This window comes from Equus asinus, chromosome X, assembly GCF_041296235.1.
Source record: "Equus asinus isolate D_3611 breed Donkey chromosome X, EquAss-T2T_v2, whole genome shotgun sequence".
Classification (NCBI taxonomy): Eukaryota; Metazoa; Chordata; class Mammalia; order Perissodactyla; family Equidae; genus Equus; species Equus asinus.
In genome coordinates, this window is record NC_091820.1 from 1,014,817 (window position 1) to 1,030,000 (window position 15,184).

The 15,184-nt window shown below is 48.3% G+C and overlaps 1 protein-coding gene across 2 annotated transcripts in view; it reads left to right on the forward strand.

Moving 5' to 3' along the window:
• Positions 1-15,184, forward strand: part of GYG2 (glycogenin 2) — a 37,626-nt gene that overhangs the window by 20,112 nt on the left and 2,330 nt on the right. The window contains exons 8-9 of one of the 2 annotated variants that reach the window (XM_070501819.1): positions 686-892; positions 12,123-15,184. The exon at positions 12,123-15,184 is cut by the window's right edge and continues 2,330 nt beyond it. In XM_070501819.1, coding sequence (XP_070357920.1) covers positions 686-892; positions 12,123-12,284 — 369 coding nt within the window. In that variant the 3' untranslated portion in view covers positions 12,285-15,184. Of the gene's footprint in view, positions 1-685; positions 893-3,344; positions 4,342-12,122 lie in introns of those variants that run through there. The other variant, XM_044768220.2, reaches the window with a different exon arrangement.

The window sequence follows — 15,184 nt, forward strand, 5'->3', positions numbered from 1 at the left end:
AGGTCCCAGGAAACTATTTCTTGATCGTTTTTTGAGTAGCACATTTCCTGGTGCAATGGAGTCGCTGATCAGCAAATGCATTGCTTGGGAAATGGAAATGCAGTTGTAGTTTAGTGTTTCCCCTGCTTTTTGTTTGCTGGGGCTTGGCGCTCCTTTGCAAGGACTCCAAGTTCCTCTGATCATTTGACATGTGGGAATAGGAGTTTCTTCGTATTCGTGCCGCTGCATTCATTGCCTCCTATTTTCTGCCAGATGGGTTGCTGCACGTCAGGTTATATATAAAGGAAAGTAAGACTTCGAGTCAGCTGGTTCTGGGAAAGAAAACGTTGAGAGCTGTCTGGGAAACATGTGCTGGGTGGTCCAGCAGGAGGACCGCCTGTCACCTGAGTGTTGAATCAGAATTCGCTTTGCGAGTTGTCCTGTCGGGGATATGAGAGCATTTGCTCTTGCTTCAGAGCATCCGGCTCTGTGCAGGGTCTGCTCAGAACATTTACAGGTTCTCGGGGCCCGATTAAATAAGCCCACGTGGCATTCGTTAGTTGAGCTTATGTGTAATGAATCCAGAAGGTCGGGCTGAGAAGCCCCAGCCATGCAGAGGATGGGATGGCACCTGGGGCTTCGAGGGCAACTGGAGGGTTGAAAAGATATAAGGAGGACTTAGTAAGAGCGTCCACTTTTTCTGCAGGCTTGCCTCGGTGGTGTTGGGGCACCATGTGCAAATTCAGCTCCCAGTGCTGAGGGGCCGTGTGCAAATTCTGTGCCCAGTGCCAGAAACCTGTGTGCAGATTCAGCAGTGGGGTCCAGCCAGGCGTGGCCTGCTGAGGATCCTTCAGAGACGAACGTGGGAGTGGACGAGACCCCACCCTCACCTGAAGGAGGCCATTCTGAAGACGTAAGTACCTGCACCCCACACGGGTGTGACGGAGAATCAGACACTGGCTCCCCAGGGAGCCCGCTCAGAGAGGCTGCTTCCTTATTCCCGGCGAGGGGGTTTAGAGGGAGAAACCTAGTCTTCGGTTTGCTCTGGTGTTGGGGGCTCCTGCGTTTATTTAGAGCATTGTGCAATTATGTTTTGTGGTATACCAAATAACGGTGCGCCCCCCCCCGCCGAAAAAAAGGAGATGAGATCAAAGAAACAGAGGTCAGACAGAAAGATGGGGAGATGCTGCGCTGCGGGCTTCAGAGATGGAGGAAGAGGCCAGGAGCCAAGGAAGCTGGAGAAGGCAAAGGAATGGGTCATCTGGAGCCTCCAGAAGGCGCACTGACACCTTGCTTTTAGCTCCTTGAGACCCGTGTTCAAATAATCAATCTGCATTGTAATTTCAGCCGCCCTGTTTGTGGTCATTGGTGACGGCAGCTACAGGAAACCCATAGACACATTGAGAACAGCTGTCTAGTCTCATCCAGATATTGAGGGCGTCCCAAAACTTTCAGGTTCAGAAGGCAATGCTCTTGTCCCCCCTCTCGAGCCCGATTTCCAGGCCACACGGCTCTGCATGCTGAGAGGTTTCAGCAGAATCCCCGACTTGAATGTGGCTTGCAGAGATCCATGTTGACCCCATGTTCGTTTCTATTGAGGTGGGATCTGCAGAATTCTATCCTCAGAGAAGAAACATGAGAGTGCAGCACCTTATTTGCAAAAAGAATGGTATTCCACCAGGCTGTCGTTTCTCCATCCACGATTTCCAAGCAACGACATTGGGTCAATGCTGGATGTTTCAAGATTTCTCATTTAAACCCTTACGTTGAAAGGCATTTTCAGTCCCTTGAATTTCTCACTGGAATTACGATGAGCTCGTAAGGGACGGATTTGCGGGCTGGGTTGAAGGGAAGTCATATTTTTCTGTCTATTTTGATAGCTTTGGGGGAGCTCTTTCCTGTTGATTATAAGCCCCCGCTGTTTAAATTTTAGCAAATTTCTTTGGAAGGAACCCTATGTGTCACTATTGTATGGGATAAATTCTATGCACGCTGTAATAATTTTTGAGTTTGGATTTTGCGTCCATCCAAACAAATGGAAAGACCCTCAGGTTCGGACGATGAAGACAGGTGGTAGAAAATGAGCTTTTTGTAGTTTTTTCATTCATCCTTATGTATGATGAGCTTCCCACAGCCCAGATGTGGCCCCGGGAAGTGCCTTATGTGAGTTAGATAAAGGACATCTGTTTATTCCAGTCAGGATCTGAAGAATCTGGTGGTTAGGCTCTTCCCTTGTGTGTAGGAGGAGGAGCCACGCCTGTAGTAGGGTTTTTAGGAAAATCAACATTCGCGTGAAATGTTTGGCGGACGATCAGACTCTGTTGAGTATAGACGACCATTTCCAACTCTAATGGTTAATTGAATGTGTCAAGTTCGCTGGGCTAAGGGATGCCCAGAGAGCTGGTAAAATGTCATTTCTGGGTGGAGGGAGGGGCTGTGGGGCTGTTTCTGGATGAGATTAGCATTTGAATGGGTGGACTGAGTAAGGCAGACCGCCCTCCCCAGTGTGGGTGGGCCTCATGCAATCCGGTGAGGGCTTGAATGGAACAAAAGGGCAGTGGAAGGGCAAATTTGCTCTCTGCTGGAGCTGGGACATCCATCTTCTCCCGCCCTCGGACATCGGCCCTCTTGCTTCCTGGTTCTTTGGACTTGAACTGAATTACGCACCAACTTTCTGAGTCTCCAGCTTGCAAACGTCAGACGGTGGGACTTCTTAGCTTCCATAATCATGTGAGCCAATCCCTCAAGGTCAATCTCTTTCTGGATATCTGTGTATATCCTATTGGGTCTGTTTCTCTGGAGAAGTCCAATGCACACACACCACCTTTCTAATTCCTGGTTATGTGATTTTGATCTTATTCCATCATTTTGGAGTGTGTCTGAGTGGTTCTAAAAGCATGGCCCAAGCTCTGTCTGAATCAGAATCATTTAAAAGGATTTTTCCTTTTGTCGATGACCTTAAAGCCTATTATCGATCCCATGAGCACTGCCTCGTCACCGGAGACATTAGTCCCCCAGCCCAGGTTGTCGTGCATGCCCATCTCAGCAGAATCAGAACCATGTTCGCAGCGCAGAGAGCGCTTCAGTTCAAAGAACACTGTATTCTCCGCATTCAATTCGTGTTAATTGTGATTTACTCGATTGCTGTGGGTTTGCTTGGTGTCTCTACCTTCCTTTTGGGTTTGTAACTGTTGACAAAGCTGTGGCTTAAAGAGCAGATAGCTGTCTTTCTGTGTGTGTGCGTAAGTACCATTTCAATCCAAGCCAAGCCAAGGGGAGCTTTTTCTCCTGAAGGGTTCAGGGCATGTCGGGCAAAGCTGACGGCAAGGATCGAGATCTCAGGAGGGTCTTTTCTTGATGCGCAGTGAGATGGACAATGGCAGCCAAAGACCGCAAGTTCATCGGCAGCAGCCCAGAGAAGAGGAACGGTTGGCTCCGCCTGTGACCAAGATTGGGGTGCCATTTTGGCAGGTGTCGTGTGGCTCTGAACCCTACCCCATCCTCAAGAGGCCATCCTGGGGAAAGAAGGAAGGCGGGAAGAGTCTTCAGAATTGGAGTGAAGTGGGTTCCCAGGGGCCAGGACAAGTCCTGGGACAAGAGGAGGAACCCCCATCAAAAACGAAATCCCTCCCATGTCACTACGGGCTCTGGGGCCTGTAGATGCCACCTGGGACCCGCCGTCTTTCTGCGCCCAGTTGGAGCTTGAGCCCAAGGCCGAGGGTAGGGTAGGGGGACATGACTTCTTAGCCCGGTTCAGGATATTTAACTAGTTCTCAGAAGTAATTGCAGGCTCTCTCATCTCTGTGGCTCTGCGCAGCCTCGTTCCCTTCCGTCTCCCCCCCCCCCCCCGGAGCTTCAGAAAAGTGCCGGAAGCCAACAGCCCACCTTCAAAGGGCAGGTCTCTGAAATGAATACAGAATGATCCACCTCGAGACAGAACTTTGAGAAATAGGGAACTGCCATGGGGTGGAGGGAACAAGAGACTCATTCAGTAGAAGGCTTGTGGGAGACGGCAGGCCGGCAGCGGACTTGTCTACTGAAATGTTTAATTCTGACAGCAGCGGGGTGGGTCTTCGAAGATCTGAGGGAAAGAAGGTGGGACTCAGGCATCCGATACCCAGCTGAGCTCACGCTTCTGCATCCGGGAGGACGTCTCAGCCGTGAAGGAGCTCCGGGGAGCAGCGTGCTGTGAGCGCCTCTTAAATCCTTCTGGAAGGGAACAGTGTGGATCCATAGAGAGCCGTGGTTGGAAGGGCTGGAGGTGCAACTAAAGCCACTTAAATAAGTAAATAGAGACTCAACCCCAAACATCTGGGGACTCGTGTTTGCAGCCCACAACACAGACGTTAAAAACCTTGATGGAATAAAAAGAAGATAAACAGGAAACAGTGTTTTGGAGTGTCTGGTCCCACCCATTGTCCCATCCTTCATCCCTACTCCCGTCTCTGCTGAATCTTCCATCCTCCCATCTGTGACTGACGGGTTGGGGGTGATTGCTTTGTAAGGAAATCTCTACGGCGTGAGTCTTTTCTGATGAGCTTGTGTCTCTGAAAGGGGTGAAGTCGATCGATACACTTTTAAAAGGGAGGGATGCTTTTCCAGGATCGGGAGGATGTATTTTCCCATTTCACACTCCCTGAGAGGTCTTTGGAATATATTATGCAGCCTGGCTGCCACCTACCGGCCATCCGTTGAATTATCGACCGTGGGTTCTTTATTTTGGGGAGCTGGAACCCGTCCAAAAAAAAAAAAAAAGAGTATTTCCATAAATCCCTATAAGTATAGAAGAGCTGGGTCTGGATTCTGGGGTCCGTATTCCAAAGGGCAGCCTTTGTGCCCAGAATGATGACAGCCTTGTTGGGGACCAGGTCTCCGTTTTCAAGAGGAAAGCTGACAATCTAAATGACTTCCTATGTAAATTAGTGCAGTAGAAAAATATATTTTCCATTTAGCATCTGCGCAGCCAAGTGTTTGGGTACAGGAATGGTGTAGTTAATGAAAAGAATATCTAATTGACATCCCATCTAAATGAATGTATTAGAGAAATCGCTTTGCCGTTTATCATCTTCTCAGCCAAGTGTTTGGGTACGGGAAATGTTGTGGCTAATGAAAAGATGAGAGAGGCCCTTCATTTTTATAAACATATTGGTGGTTTTTACTGTGGTTCATAGTATATCTTATTTTTAATGAAACCTTTTATGGAAGAATAACATACATATAAAAAAGGACACACTTATGTACTTCCTATGTATGCATCTTGAGGGACTTTACAGAGTGAAAAAACCCAAATAGCCATGATCTAGAAAGTCACCCCCAAAAGGCTCGTTGCACCCTGCCTGTCTCCGGAAAACGCTATGCCGACTTTGACCAAATCTAGCTTAGCGGTGAGCGGTTTTGAGCTCGTTCTAGACGGAATCCTGCAGTCTGACCTCTTTGGCTTGGCGTGTCTGTGAGCTCCATCCGTCGTGCTGAGTGACCCCGTGCTTCCTTCCTTCTCACGGGCCGCCTGCTATCGAACTGTCTGAAGGCACAATTTATTTTGATCCATGCTTCTGTTGATGGGCCCTCGAGAATCGTGGCTGGCAGGGAGAAAAGGCTGCTGGGAACAAGCGTGTGCACGCATCTCCTCGCCCTTCTGTGTCACTAGTATAGGAACTATTTTTTTTCCAGCGTCCGTGGATGACTAGAAACCAGTTCGTTCATATTTTGTTTGTGAGTAGCATGTTTTGTTTCCCGCTTAGGCAAGCTGACTCTAAAGCCAGGTTGTGAAGAGGACCCACTTGGATGTCTTACGGGATTGTCATTGTTTTCCACGTTCACACTTACATCAGGAACCCACCTGGAAGGGATGTTACGCAGAGAGTGAGTTTGGGGTCAATAACGCAGCACGCTTTATCGACGACACTGTCATTTCCCCACCGCCTCCTCCTGCTTTTCCTCTGCCATCCATCAGGCACCCACACGTGGGGGGACCTATTTTCGGATATTCTCTCTTCTTTTGTTTTATTTTCCTCTTTTTTGCACCAATAACAGATTGTCACGATTACCCCCGGCTTTAAAATATCTCATTACCGGTCCTGCAACTTCTGCCACGTTTTTCTTCTCTCCTTGCCTCTTCCAGCCCCTTTACATTTCCATATGAATAGTAGGATCCGCTTGGCGGGCTCTTGAAGAAAACCTTCTGGAATTCTGACTGGGCTTGCGTTGAATTCTATAGCTCAGTTTTACGAGGATGAATAACCTCAAAGTCTCGAGTCTTCTATTCTGTGAACTTGAGTCTTAACTGTTCGTTGCCTTAGTAGGAATCTGATATATTTCTTATAAACGTATATTTATGACATATGTATCTTATAGATATATATGCACACATACACACATATATATTTAGTTTAGACGTTCGTTATTCTTGGCGGGAGAGTTGCTGTGAAACACGTAGCTTCGCCAGTTGCTGAAAGTGGAAAATCCCTCTTTGGTCCTTGGACGGAGTCATAAATTTATATTTTTAGCTTCCTCCGGCAGTCATAACTTTCACAAGACTGCAGCCCGTGATGCAAAAGGGGAGCTTCCCTTTTATCTGTTCTAAATGGATGTGTTTATCAATTCCGCGTCTGTTGTGCATAGATCTGGCTGCACCATCTGGCTGCGTGCTGTGTACGCTCTCCGCCTCCCCTTTCCAGACCCGCAGCCCTTTTTTTTTGTAAGCCTCTCTCCATCCTTCCGTCTCTCTCTCTCCTTTGAGCCAAGAATCCCCTGAATTGTTTCCAGTTTCCATTCTCTCTTTAGAGGTGACCTGAACTTCAGGCAGCTGGTTACGGGGATGAATCAGCGAAATCGTTATTATCCGAAGGATAAAAATAAATGCATTTTGCAAAAGTCACATTTTGCGGACGTGCGTTCGTTCGTAAGCCTGCCTGCGATGGTCGGAAGGGCTGACGTTGCACCACGCTGTTGCTAAAATCTCGTCTCCGAATTCTCCCCATGCTTTCTGCCCGCCGTGTAAAGAAGGAAGTACCCTGGGAAGCCAGAGGATTATTTCATCGTCTCTTATCAAATACGTAACTCTGAGTTAGATCCCTTTCGGGGAAGGATGCTCTTTCATGACGCCCACATGGAATCTACTGATCTGTTCTTTGTCGAGAGAAATTGAGATGACAGAATTGGCATTTCCCCCCATCTTTTTGAGATTACCCACATCTTTTGGCACTTCTCATTTGCCAGGCTAAGTGCTTCATTGGCGGCCCATCCCAACAAATCTCTGTGCGACATAAACCCAAGAAGCTTACGAGGTCATTTAGCAACCAGGGATGGGCGCCTGATAAAATGGAGCTGCTATTAGCCCCAGTCTTTAATGTTTTGGATAACTTTATCGTATTGCTTTACACCATAATTATTAAGAACTTAGTTTCATTTTTGGATTTCACATCCATAATCAAGATCTGGAAGAAGGAGCCCATATTTTAACTTGCACTACTGAGTTTAGGAGATGGAAAAAATTTTTGAAAAAGCGAATTTGTGATTACTGTGTTATCATCTACATTTTAAATATTTTTTAATGAATTTCACCAATAATGACTTTTTTGGAGGGGTTGTCTAAGTTCTTACAGCAAACTTATTTCAGTTTCTTCATGTTCTGCCTCAGGACATTTGCACAGGCTGTCCTGGTTCTCTCAGGATGTTCTTTGGCTCCCTCCATCTCTACTCATTCTTCATCATTTCATCCTGTTCATCCTTCAGATGTCATTTTAGGTGCTACTCCTTCAGGAGTACCTTCCCCCTCCTGACAAGGTCGATGTGACCTTGATAACAGTGGCTCTCGGTTCTCCGTACTTTTTCTCCTTAGAATTTCTCACAGCCTGTCACTTTAGAGGGGTGATTTGTGGAACATCCAGCTTTCTCCTTGGACAGTAAGCGTCAGGGTGGGGCTCACGCCGTGGAGCCCACTCTGCCGTCTTCATACCTGCCTTTTGATGACTCTGTGGGGTCTGCGTGACTCCGTGCCTCGGTTAATGCAGGATGAAGCGTACTTTCTCTATTACCGAAATGCAGACATCATAGATTTGGGAGCTGAGTCTCGGAGCGGCCGGGCTCCACATAGGGTCAACTCAAAATCGCTGGGGCCGTGCCCGGGGAATCTGCATTCCCAGGATGGAGACTCACTTAGTTCTGAGGACAGGCAGAGGAGCCTGTGTTGACGCCCATGTCTTTCTGCGGCGTGCGTGCAGTGAGGATGGGCCCATTTGTCAATGATCTCTGGTCTCTGTGGCTGACACTCATGAGGTTCACGGCAGGAGCCTCTGGACCTTTTGTGGCCCCTGCCTGTGTGCACAGGCTTGCTGCTTGACCCTGAATTCATCAGGGTAGGCGAGGGGCTGTACCAATGGTCCCCGGATGTGGAAAAATCTCTTTCTTGTTGGTGTTGCCATCAGCTGGGGAGGCAAAGGCATGCAGCGTGCCGTCATCGAGGGATCCAGGATCCTCCCGTGGTTCTGCTGCATCTTCTTGTAGGGCAGCTCTTCCCCGCTGTGGTCCCCTGAGAGAGAATGAGGGTCTCCTGTGGCAGCCAGTCGTGCAGATAATGCACTGAGTTGTCTCCTGTGCGTCTGGGATGGTCTTAGCTGGGTGCCGTCCTTGGGAGCGTTGAGAAAATAGTCACTCGAGTCGCTTTTGGTTGAGGTTCATTTTCTGGCGGGACCCCCGTTGCAACAGGCTGGGGGGACCTTGCTGTTCCCCTGACCTGTGGGGACAGAGGGTAGGAAAAGCACAGAGGGTGAGAATGAGTCACACAGCCCCGCTTAGATGCAAGGAGACCGGCGCAGGAGTTTGATGGGTGCGAGCCCGAGACAAGAGCAGACGGGGGCGTTTTCAGGTGAGCTGTGTTCCTTTAAGGTTTGTTTTTGCAAACTTGTTTTTGCTCTCTCTGTATGACAGATGGTAGGTTGGCCTGAAATTGAGATAGAGTGATGGGGGACCCGTTGTCACCACCGTCCCCCCCAACTTGCAGACTCCACAGAGACCCCAGCCACCTCGGTACACCCCACTTATGCTTCTTTGGTGCGTCCGTCTTGCTCATGGCTCGTTTTTCTTTTCAGCGTGTCTGTGTCCGATGAATACCAGAGAACACGCCCTATGGTTTTCTTCTTCATCCCCTGACCTTTCTGAGTGGTTTTCCCAGATGAGTGTATTGATGACCCAGGTGGATAAGGGACTCGCTTGTCTACCCAGATTTTCCTGCCTCCTCCATCATTGTGTTTCCTGTTGGTCATTTGCTTTAGGAAGAATTAGGACAGAAAAAGATGCAACATCAATGGATCATATCCGCCATCCCTGGGGCCGGCCACATGCACGCACACCAGCCGGTGATCCCAACTTCCAAGCTGACTGTGTTGAAATGACTCCGCCTGCTTCTCTTGGTGCCTCCAGCCCGTCTGCTTATCTGGGGTGCTTGGTCCACGGTCTTTCTCATCCTTATTGATGATGCCCTTTCTCTCTGTGTGAAAGCAGTTCTGCAAAAGTTAATTGCCGTCAACTGGAGGGGCTGTGCTGTGTTTTCCTGCAGAGCGAGCATGGAAACCAACGCACGGCGATCCATTGTCTAAAAGGAACAGAATCAAAGCTGGGAAATTTGGCGGGGGGGGGGGGGGGTGGTGAATGTTTCGATGCAGATGGAGCATGCAATGATTTCTTCTTTGAGAGAACGAAGATGCATGCTTCCTGTCCCTTTCTCTTCCGGATGTCGTCCTCTTAAACTTCATTCTCTCTGTGGATGCATTTAGTGAAAGCGATTGCTAATTTTTTTTTTTTTTTTCTCTAACAATGATCTAATAACATCTTTTGGTCTTTAAGTAATAGCAGGTATGGCTCTGGAGCTGAGCATCGGGGCTATGATGAAAATGAGTACTGAATCTGAGTCTTGGTCTGTCTGGGCTGCTATCGCAAAAAAACTATAGAGTCGGGGGGGCTTATAAACAAGAGAAAGTATTTCTCCCGGTTCTGGAGGCTGCAGGTTCAAGATCAAGGTGTCTTGTCCAAGATTTGGTGTCTGTTGAGGACCAGCCTCCTGGCTCATGGATGACCGTCCTCTTGCTGTGTCCTCATGGGGTGGGAGGGGTGAGGGAGGTCTCTGGGCTCTCTTTTATAAGGGCACTACTGCCACTCATGGGGGCTCCACCCTCATGACCTCATCCCCTCCCCAGAGCCCCACCCCCTAACACCATCCCATTGTGGGTTAGGCCTCAACATATGAATTTGGAGGTGGGCACAAATACTCAGTTTATAGCACCATATATTTGGAATCTGGCCTGCTAGATAATAACTATTTCAGTGTGCGTGACACTTTTACCAGAATTTCCCCTTGGGGAAAATGTACACGCTTTTTTCTCCTACTTTGTCAGTCTAGGCAATGCCAAATGCAGGATTTGGAACTTATTTCTAGCGCTCTTGGTGACAGGGTTCCTTCTGAAACTCCACTGGTTTGCCCGTGGCACTCGGGGTTCCCTTCTTCGAGGGCAGCCCCTGTGTAATGATTTTGAGGCTCTATGAATTGGTAATTGGTGGGTGACGTGGTGTGGGAGTGGTGTTGGGCAGACCTGCCGTGGACAGCTAAGCTGTGCGGTGGGTGAGTTTATCACCCTCTCTGAGCATCCATGCATTGGTGACAGGGGTGCCTGCCTCCTAGAGCTGGGTCTGGATGGGACCCTCGTTGGTGCCTGGCTCGTAAGATTAGCTCCAGTCCTATCACCAAGGCTGCTCCCAGCGGATGGCGCCAAGAAGGTCCCCACCTCCTGGGCGATGCACACGCCTGGGATGGCGTCCTGGTCAGTTGGGTGCCGTGAGCGCTAGGACACGGACTCTGAGTGGTTTATTCACTCATCTGAGGCGCACTGACATTCTCCTCCTACCCGTCTGTCCGCTATACCATGGATGATGCTTATTTGCGATTTTGCGTAATACCCTGTTTCGTAAAATCGAGAGACTTTGTTGTTTTTTTGGATACTGACCTCCTCTCCTTATCACAACGATGCACTCGCCGTGCCGTTTTCTGCCGAGAGCTGGTTTGGGATGTGCGACGGGTCCCGTTGAATTCCAGAAAGTTATAATTCCCAGGAATTTACTAAGCCCAAATCCTAGTGATCTATCCTGGAAAGGATCTTTTTTAACCTTTGCAACTTCCTTGACCAACAGGATGGCACCGTTTGAATAATAAATACGGGAACGAGTGTGGAAAGCAGAACCTTATCTGTAAAAACCGTTCAAAACCAGTGTGGCACATGATCACGGGAGAAAACTATACGCCCAGGGGCACAGAAACTATGATTTAACTCTCTGGTGTCCAATATATTTCTCCACATCCACACAGCATCTGGGGAATACCTGAGTCAGCTTTAGTTTCCAACTAAGATTTATAAAGTCAACTTTATATATATATATATATAAAATATATATACACATATATGCACACACAACTTTATATGCATATATATATATGAATTCCTATCAGGTGCACATTTTTGTCTTTTTCTGATCCCTGGTAAGAAGCGTTTAAAGTGAATGTCTTTATTATTTTTGTTGGCCCATTTGAGTGCCAACCAAAAGGAAGATGTGAGTATGTGTTTGTGTATGCACGTTTGTGTACTGATATATTCTTTCAAACGTATGCCCTGTGCAGATAGAAACCCTGCCATTGCAAGAAGACAACTATTTCAATTACTATTTAAATGGTTTTGCCAAGCCGTCCAAAATCTTATGGGCTTTATTTCCATAAGGTGGAAGTTTTCTTCATTTCACGTAGTTTGGTCGTATATAACCAAATGATGCAAACATTGAGGTTTTGGTGGGTGCAAGTATCTAATCAACGCAGGGGTGTGTGTCAAATGGTTTAGTGGCTGGAAATGAAAACAGTTCTTAGGAAAAATTGAGCCCATGTAGAGTTATAATTTGTAAAATTTCAAAAAATTAGGCCAAAAAAGCATCTTCTTAGAATATCGTATTCAATTCGGCGTGCGTTTTGTTCGAAAGGAAAGTGCCGACGATCCGCGCCCTCTCTCTGAGAACTGAGACGGCTAGATAGGATGGATGTGTTAGGTATCTTTCACTCCTTGACGGACCGCTTCTAAACCCATCTCCTGTTGGCTTGTCTTTCCTAGGTTGACCTGGCCGTCTCCATTTCCGAGATGTCTCTTAAAGAAAAAGTCAGGGAACTGAGTCCCGAGGAGGAAAGGAGAAAATGGGAGGAGGGACACGTAGACTACATGGGGCAGGATGCCTTTGCCCGCATCCAGGAGAAGCTGGACCGCTTTCTGCAGTAACCCGTGCGGTCAGGCCGCACCCCGTGTGGTCGGACGGTGTTCTGCTGCGTGGTCCCGTTCCCCGGACATCTCCGGTCCTTTCAAAGGGAAAAGCCATTCGACTCTGTGCCTCTATTTATGGTTGAGCAACTCGAGTGCCTCTCAGAAACGACATAACCATGAAAACCCAGCTTGAAGCCCCCCGCTGATTCGAGCTGACTGTGCCTCCTTAGCTTGGTCAGCCGAGCGGTCCTTTCTTCTTGTCACCCTGTCAGCAAAAGGGAGCGGGAATAAACGTCCCGTGGACCTTTGGCAGCGGCCTCTGGGCTTGCTCGAAGGAGCTCAGAAATGCCGCCTTGGACCAGGTGCTACCGTATCCATCCCCCATAGGGTTGGACGTCACTGCAGGTTTTCTTCTGTCCCCAAGCTGAGAACGCTCGAATGTGTCTTCAGTTCCTCGGCAACCCTCAAGAATGCAAAGTCCTTCCCTTGAGGACGAAGCAGAGACCTTGAGTTGTGACTCGCCTTTAAGGACTTCACGAAGCCCGTCTGAGAAACAGCACCGGGGCCGTCGTTTCTCTTCTGCAAAACCCAGTGGGACCTGAGAGAGCCGTTGACGGATGCCCGATTTGGGAAAGGCCGGAGGTGTTTGGAAGAGAGATTCTAGCTGGCCTGGGGGTTACCGCCCGGTTTAGAAGAACTGACGTTTATACCAAGTCGCTTCTGCTGACAGCTCCCTCGGGAGGAGGGGATCCGGAGCGGCTCTTTGCTCAGAGGGAAATCCGTTTGCAGACGCTTGGCTGCCCCTGGCTGCGTCTCGCTACCTCAGTTTCTCCATACTGTATGGCATGACTGCGCTCTCCCAGCCATTTCAGCTCAGCTCTTTTGAGAGAATTCTCAGTTTTATGAGACTGGATGCTTTACCCTTCGGGAAAGCCTCGTCTTCGGAAGTCTTCCCGATTTTGTGAATGGATGCACTGGGCTGGAGCATCTCCCGCGGTCACCGTTCGTGGCCACTGCAGTTATAGCTAAAAACGGGCTTCCCTGTCATCAAGAGGGAAATGGGATATTTTTGAGGTTTGAATGGTTGCTTTCTCATGCCCGGATTGCCGGGCAGTGAAAGGTTAATTGGACGCCCCGTTTGGGAGAAGGTGAGAGGGCCGTGTTAAGATTCAGTGCATGCTTTTGGCCTCGTTTTGCATCGCCTGGAGCAGGTGACGCTGCTGGGCGGTCTGGGTGGAGGTGGGGCGTCCACTGTGGCGTTTGCTTGTGCAAGGTGTGAGTTAGGAAGGGGTTGTTTCTCTTGATATGTGGGCGGTTAAGGATCTGAAGTCTCTCTTGGGATGACACATACGATGCTTCAGGGCCCATTGATAATAGCCATGTGGACATAGCCTTACGGGGTTGGGGTGGGGTCATCCCCAACCATTAGGGTAACACCATAAATTCCCCCTGGGAAAAGAACGTCGGGGGCTCGGTGCTCTGGTGTCGGTCTATGGAAAACAGAAGCCTGAGCCTGACAAACGGGAGAGGGGCTTCTCCAGAGGGTGGATGGGTCAGTCTGGCTCAGCTTCTCTGGAGGAGAGAATTCACGTTGACACACACGGGTTCACCGGCTTCTGAGGTGCCTTCCAGTGCAAAGGCGTTTCTTTTGAAATTTGAACTGTTTACTCCTCGCTCCCTGGAATCTCATTAGATCTCTGTAGGGAAGCTGCCCATCTTCCCAGCATTGGCTTGTTAATTTCACTCATTCATTCATTCATTCATTCATTGATCCATCCATCCATCACGTGGTTTTGGCGGTCCTCTCTCGACGGCAGGCGTTGGGACAGGTGCTGAATCAATATGTGAGAAGTTCAACAACATTTTGATGACTTCTGAGCCCCGTCCATCTAAGAGGTGTGATTCCACGTTATTTCCTGAATAACGCCCATGCCAGAATCTGTGCTGTGTGATGTCAGGACTGCCCAATTAGATAAGTTGAGTCCCCGAGAGATGTGATTTGTGATTTATCGCTAAATTTTTGGTACAGAGAAGAGAGGTTTTTGTCTAGGTTTTTCTGCTCTAGAAATATTGCCGAATTATTATTTGGGGGCAGGAGGTAATGGCACGGGGAAGAAAGACGTTTCTGGATATACGGACTTGGCCGGGTGGATGAAGCTGTGGAGACTTAGAGGAAGAAAGTATAGTCTTTTTGTTCCCCAAAGTTGCTTGGTCACATCCTGCTGGAAACTGTCTGGGTCTTGAATGCCCGCCAACCGTCCTCCTGCTAATGGTTTTTGGTGTGGAACTGCCCACAAGTTGAAACAGAATGGGGTTTCTTTATTTTTTTTTTCTTTAAATGTTTTTTTAAATTATTTTATTGAGGTCACGTGGGCTTATAATATTGTGGAATTTCAGGTGTACATCACTATATTCCGGTTTCTGTATAGACTGCCTCGTTTTCCCCACCAACAGTCTGGTTTTTATCTGTCACTGTATATATGTGCCCCTTTACTCTTTTGGCTGTGCCCCGACCCTTTCTGTTCTGGGAACCGCCAATCTGTTCTCTTTGTCCATGTGTTAGTTTATCTTCCACATATGAGTTAATTCATACGGTGTCTGTCTTTCTCTGTCTGGCTTATTTCGCTTGACACAATACCCTCAAGGTCCATCCACATTGTCATGAATAGAATGATTTTGGCTTTTTCATGGCTGAGTAGTATTCCATTGTGTATATACACCACATCTTTATCCAATCATGGGTCAATGGGCACTTGGGTTGCTTCCACGTCTTGGCTATTGTGAATGATGCTGCGATGAACGTAGGGGTGCATAAGTCTCTTTGAATTGCTGATTTCAAGTTCTTTGGCTAAATACCCAGTAGTGGAATAGCTGAGTCCTATGGTATTTCTATTTTTAATTTTTTGAGAAATCTCCCT